Here is a 6,852-nt window from a genome sequence, read left to right as displayed (position 1 = left end):
GCAATCTCATATGCTGGTAGAACACATTTTGGGGGAATAAACATGCAATGTTCACTGATTTCTTGTAGTTATTTGAAGTTCTTATCTCAAGTCTATCATTCAAGAGAATGCAGAGAAAATTCTCACATCACAGATTTCCAAACACTGACAAATTGGAGCAAAAAAAAGAAGAAAACAAATGAAATAAGTGCCAAAATTCATTCAATTAATTTCACTGGAGTCACTCAGAAAAAATGGCCCCAACACCAAGGATTGACCAAGTAGGCCTTCATTCTTACTCAGTAATAGTCCGAAAAGGACGAAAAGACTGCAGGTTTGGTCAAGCTAAAAGAGACAGAGCAGAACGACAGCTAAATGAGCAAGGCACTGAAGCACTTCAGAGAATTGAAGATGTCTGGCTGAAACTGGAATAAATTAAGTTAAAAAAGGTTAACTGTTATTTCAACAGCATTTATAAGCATGAGAAGCAAGTCCTAAGTACAATTTGAAATGTAATAATTCAAAAACGTAAAAGACAACGTAAGAGACAATCTAGAGAAACTATTATAGAGGAAAGCAGATTTAAATCCATTACTGTTCAGAGTATGGGCATTTGGAAATGGACTTGGCAAAAATGAAAAGGACTTAGCACTTTTATATAGATCAATATGGAAAAGTAAACAACAATGAAGTCCAACCCCCATTTTACATATGAAACGATCACGTTAAAATGGGCTCATTTGCGTGACACGTCTGACAAACGTCTCCCATGTGGAGCCACCGATGCCGCCACCACCAGCCGGCAGCACCACTGTGGCTCGTGGGCCAACGCGGACCGGAGGGAAAGCGGAAGTACACCACGCGCAGTTTCCAGCTTGATGCCAAAGTGACAGCGGCGCGAGATCCGCGTCTGCGCCTTGATAAACGGCGTACGTCTCACACCTGGTCGCGCTGAACGTGTCCGGATGGAGGAAGAGGAGCAGCGGCGGTCTCTCGCGCTCCTGGTGACTTACATGCTGCTGAAGCGCAGGAGGGACTTGAACAACGCGGACACCCAGAGGCGCAGCGAGGTCCAGAGGCGCGTCAGGCACCGGCAGTACTTCTTCCAGAGGCAGCGGAGGATGCTCATGGTCAGTGCTCCCCTCTTGGGCTCATTCTGGACCCCGGTGTATCCACGGCCATGTGCGTGCACGTGCATGAGGCCGTGTTGCAGGTTTACTTTATTGTACATTATCGCTAAACCCTGTATTTGTGGATTGTAAAAACACAATTATATGTGAGACTTGTTCTTTTTAGTATGAGAACCGGACCACCCAAATAATACAAAAAATTATAATAATTATTATTATTATACCCATCAGTGAGTTTAGTTTCTTCCTCTCAACAAGTAAAAAGACAGAATTGTGTAATATCTTAAATAAGTTTTCATCAGCGATTTGAATGTCATTTATGTTCTCAGTAATCAATCAATTGTTATAAAAATGTCAAAAATAACTGAATTAAATTATCCATAGGTTACCAAATTGTTGCAGATACATTTTCTGACGGATTAATCAACTAACTCTTTCATCCTTAAACATAAAATACCAGAATAGTTGCAGTTATACAAACAACAAAGATAAAGAAAAGCCAGTCTGCAAATAGCTGACATTTTTCTGTTTGCACTGTATGCAATATTAGAGTTTTAAATTATGTATTTATATTCATGGACCCCCAGGGGTCTATGAAGCAGCTGACGGGTACCGGCAGGCCAGAAGGGCTGCAGCTGCGGTGGTCACGGATGCTAAAACTCGGGCATGGGAGGAGTTTGGGGAGGCCATGGAGAAGGACTTTCGGTTGGCCTCAAGGAAGTTCTGGCAAACCATCCGACGGCTCAGGAAGGGAAAGCAGGGCCTACCCCAGGCTGTTCTCGGGGGGGGGGGGGGCATCGTCGGCCGCTGGAAAGAATACTTTGAGGAACTCCTAAACCCAGCCAACATGTCCCCTGGAGAGGGGCAGCGCCTGAAGACTTTGGGGTGGTTGCACCCTGGCAGAGATCACTAAGGTGGTCAAAAAGCTCCTTGGTGGCAAGGCGCCGGGGTGGATGAGATCCGCTCTGAGATGCTGAAAGCATTGGACATTGTTGGGCTGTCTTGGCTGACACGCCTTTTCAGTGTTGCATGGGGGTCGGGAACAGTGCTCATGGACTGGCAGACTGGGGTGGTGGTTCCCATCTTCAAGAAGGGGGACCAGACAGTGTGCTCGAACTATCGTGGTATCATACTGTTCAGCCTCCCGGGAAAAGCTTATGCCAGGGTGCTGGAAAGGAGGCTCCGCCTGCTTGTCAAACCTCAGTACGAGCAGTGTGGATTTGCTGCTTTAAGCTATCACTATTTTAAGCTATCAGCTATCACTTTTAAAGCCTAATAGTTAATGTATTTGCAGGTCAAGACAAACATCCAACAGGCTGCAGCCTGCGGAGGTCCATAAATGACGTTTCTGACTTCCCAGTAAAACAGGCGCTGCACAGGGCCGCCTTGGTGAAGAGGGAGCTGAGCCTGAAGGCGAAGCTCTCCATTTACAGGTCGGTCTACGTTCCAACCCTCACCCTCACGAACTCTGGGTCGTGACCGAAAAGAACGAGGTCTCGGATACAAGCTGCCGAAATGAGCTTCCTCCGAAGGGTGGCCGGGCTCAGCCTTAGAGATGGGGTAAGGAGCTCGGACATCAGGAGGGAGCGAGTTGAGCCGCTGCTCCTTCGTGTCAGCTGAGGTGGTTCGGGCATCTAATCAGGATGCCTCCTGGATGCCTCCCATTAGAGGTTTTCCAGGCACGTCCAACTGGTAGGAGACCCCAGGGAAGACCCAAGACACGCTGGAGGGATTATATCTCCCGGCTGGCCTTGGAACGCCTCGGGATCCCCCAGAATGAGCTGGAAAGTGTGAGAGGGAAGCCTGGGTCGGCCTGCTGGGCCTGCTGCCACCGCGACCCGACCCCGGATAAGCGGCTGATAATGGATGGATAATTAAATGTATCAGATATAATTTGTCCTTTTTATGTTTCTTGCTGTTGTCAAATAAACCCAAACAAACATTTCTCTATTTAAAAAAAGAAGGCACAGCGCATTTGGAAAAAAATTGAGTAATGGTCATAATAGATGTGAATTAATTGAAAGCAAATCTTTATTCTATTATTGGTCTTCCTCAGATGATGATAGCGGGAGGCATCCGCTCCAACCTCCGCATCCGCACACGTCCCTGGACCACCACTCAAAGCACCGATTGGTGGGAGCGGGTGGTGATGACGGAATTCCAGCCGTCCGATTGGCTAGATAAATTCCGCATGAGCAGGGAGACGTTCTTCTACCTGTGTGAGGAGCTGAGGCCTCGTCTCGCTCGCCAGGACACCAGCTTCCGCCTGGCTCTGCCGGTGGAGAAGCGCGTCGCGGTGGCTCTGTGGCGCCTGGCATCAAACGTTGAATATCGCACCATCAGCGCCCTGTTCGGCGTGGGGAAGTCCACTGTGTGCAGGTGCGTCCGGGACATGTGTCACGCCATCGTGGCGCTCCTCGGCCCCGTCTACCTGCGGCCTCCCAGCGAGCAGGAGCTGGAGGCCTCAGCCCAGCTCTTCCTGTCCAAATGGGGCTTCCCTCACTGCGTTGCTGCCATAGCGACGCTCCACACCGCCATCATCACCCCATCAAACAACGCAGCGGACTACGCCAACCCAGCCGGCTGGCTCTCAGTGCTGTCTCAGGTAGAGAGGACGGCCACACACGCCACTGACAATATGCTACATGTTCTTTTTGTTGGTTGATAATTGATTCTGTCTCTTTGGTGTTTTGAGGTGGCGGTCAGTGGCCGAGGGCAGTTCTGGGATGTCTGTGCCAGTTTCCCAGGTGGGACGGACCCAACTGACATCTTCCAGAACTCTTCGCTGTGGGCCACAGCTGTAGACGGCGGCCTGTCACCTTCCCCGGCGCCCGTCTTCATGGGAAAACCGCTCAGGTAGTTAAACGTCACATTTTTCAGTTATGCACCGTATTTCCATCTTAAGGAAATAAGTAAAATATGAGTCTTTTCCCTCCCTTTTTCTTTAGTTTTTTTCAGATTCATTTGTCCACCTTGAAACAGATCTAGTGTTCCGCTGCGATAAACACCATCTGTGAAATTTCCACAGTTGTCAAAGAAGCCGCCCAACATCATCGAAAAGTCAATTACAGTGGCGAGGATTGACATAGACACACCATCTCACAAGTATACACACAGACTACTGTTGTATATGATATCCATTTAATTGTTGTTTTAAAAGGTTGCATGTTGTATTTATAGTTTAGTTGGACCTTTTTGTCTGATTTCCAAGATCTACCACCGGTGATTGGATATCTTAAAAACTCCATTTTCATCTGTAGTCTCGTCCATAAACTTCCTCGCTCCACAAATGAACTCCAGCTGAGAGCTTCTCGTCACGATCAATAGAAGTAAAGGAGCGTCCCACTTTATTATTTGCAGCAATACCTTAATACTCAATTTTCCAGATCAAATCAAATATATCTTATTTATTTATGGTATAAAATTTTGAAATGGTATCCATCATGATTTTATACTATTACCAGGTTAGGTTAAATCCGGGATGATGATGTACTTAACTATCTGTTAGCATAAGTGATATCAAGGCAATTTAAAACGTTGCTGGTGTCTTAAAAGTCAGTATAATTTTGCTAAAAACCTTTTTGTTTGTTTTGTTAGATTAAATGCATACTTTTTTTAAATTACATTTTAAAGCCTGTTGTGTTTTTAAAAGAAAGCAGTACACCAGCCTATGAAAAGCTGAAGTGAATTCAGAGTTCAGTCAATTAAAATTACTTCACATGCTAGAGTATAATAAATAAAAGGGTTTGAGCTAGAGGAAGCAATATAACAACTCCCTGTGTTCAGTAATAATAAAAACCAACAGACATCCAGATACTGTACATTCCTATATTTCCAAAAATGTACATCTCATACAGCTCGTCTTTTCTAGCAGCCCATTTAAGGCCATTACGTGTAGGAGTCAAATATTTGCCTCCCAAGGTGAACCTCAGACCAGTTAGTACTGCCACAATCCTCAAAAAGCATGTTTGCCTGTTCACAATTGGTCTTATGCAGTAGAACTGTTGCAATGCTGAGTCCTTTGGGGATTTCCAGCCTTCCATTGTGTGCTGTAACTGACTGTGTCTCTAGGTATGTGCTGCTGGGGGAGGCCTGCTACCCTCTCCAGAGCTGGTTGATGAAGGCCTATCCCGAGGAAAGGAGTCGGAGGGCTAGCCACCCGGCGCTGGCCGAGCCACAGCGGCTCTTTAATTGGCGGCTCGCCCGAGCGCTGCGGGCCTCCGAGGAGGCGCTGCTGAGGTTGAGGGCCCGCTGGCAGTGCTTGAGCAAGAGGAACGACTGCGGACTGGACGTGGTGCCCACCATGATTCTAGCCTGTTGCATTCTGCACAACATTTGCGAGTCCCACGGGGACGCCTTCAAGGTTGAGTGGCAGGTGGAGGTGGCCGAGGCGGAGAGCCCTCAGCCCGGCCACAAGCCACTTCCCTCCACCGGTGTTGACCATGGCCGTGCTGAGGAGACCCGAAACCTCTTCTGTGACTATTTTAAGGCGCAGAATATTTGAAGACGTTTCCTACACATAAAGACTTATGTAAACATTTATGCTTGCACTATATTTGTTTAGCCACACAGGGCTGGTGGTTGTTAACATGTGTATTTATTCCAACTGTGTCCATGGCAGGTTAAAGCATGGCGATGTCAACATTGATCCAGAGCTGGATCCGACGTCCTCAAATCAAGTCTGAGATATTCCAAAATCATAATACATCTTGGGGAAAAATATGTTATTATTTAGGCAGGAACACATGTTTACTTTGGTACCTCCTTCTGGCCAATCGTCGCAAGTTCCAACTTGTGGTAAGGAAGTAAAAACAGCTAAGTTGTATTTGTCTACTGTGTATTACTCATCACAGCCTAAAGGGGCTACTATCAGGCGATACAATTATTTCTGTATTCATCATGACCGCATAGTGTGCTCTTTTATTTAGTTTTGTAAATTTTTATGTTGTGCATCATTGCATAAATATTGCAGTTTTGTTTTAACTTGAGGTTTATTGGGTATGGTTTCATCTCATCTTTGATTCTGATGGTTTGTAGCCAGTGTGTCATGTACACATTTGTTACACAGCTGTTATAAAAATGTAAAAGGAAAAAAGCTACATTCCTAAAAAAACAATATATATGTAACCAATAGACTTATTTAATACTGTGAATAGGTGTTACATGCAATTTAGCTCCAGGACCACAAGATGCCACTACAGTACACGGCCATCGCTTATAATGTGTGTGTGTGTGTGTGTGTATATATATATATATATATATATATATATATATATATATATATATATATATATATATATATATATATATATATATATATATATATATATATATATATATATATATATATATATATATATATATATATATATATATATATATATATCTCAGGTTATTGATTAGGATTGACTAATATTGAAATGCTTTGTCTTGATACATTCCCACACTTTGAATTTTTTTTCCAGCGGTGCAGATTATGCAGCAGGTGTTGCCTGTATTTAAAAAGGATGTATAAAACTTGAAGAATAAAAAAGCCCAGCCCTTCCTTATTCATATTGGCTTGTGCATCTTCTCAGCGAGCTAACGCAGGCGGATCCCAGCCCGAGGACCCGCCTCGCCCGTTCAATTGGTCTGTCACAAACCGGTTTCACGCAAGCCCCCGGCCTGTCACTCGCAGCCACAGCACCTCCTCCTCGCCTGGCATCAGACTGGTGTGTGCGCCGACCTTGTTCCAGCGACGAGC

At 45.3% G+C, this 6,852-nt stretch overlaps 1 protein-coding gene across 1 annotated transcript; it reads left to right on the top strand.

Annotated features, from left to right (window-relative positions):
- Positions 1–944: 944 nt before the first annotated feature.
- LOC306740649 (uncharacterized protein) lies at positions 945–5,613 on the top strand (the record flags this gene model as incomplete). Its single annotated transcript, XM_079222878.1, has 4 exons — positions 945–1,109; positions 3,166–3,714; positions 3,805–3,965; positions 5,181–5,613. 4 exons carry the CDS (start codon positions 945–947, stop codon positions 5,611–5,613), a joined length of 1,308 nt encoding a protein of 435 aa, XP_079079004.1.
- Positions 5,614–6,852: the final 1,239 nt, after the last annotated feature.

This window comes from Taurulus bubalis, assembly GCF_910589615.1.
Source record: "Taurulus bubalis genome assembly, chromosome: 1".
In the NCBI taxonomy this organism is placed as follows: domain Eukaryota; kingdom Metazoa; phylum Chordata; class Actinopteri; order Perciformes; family Cottidae; genus Taurulus; species Taurulus bubalis.
The sequence above is the reverse complement of the archived record's forward strand: the minus strand, read 5'-3'. Positions and strand labels throughout refer to the sequence as shown.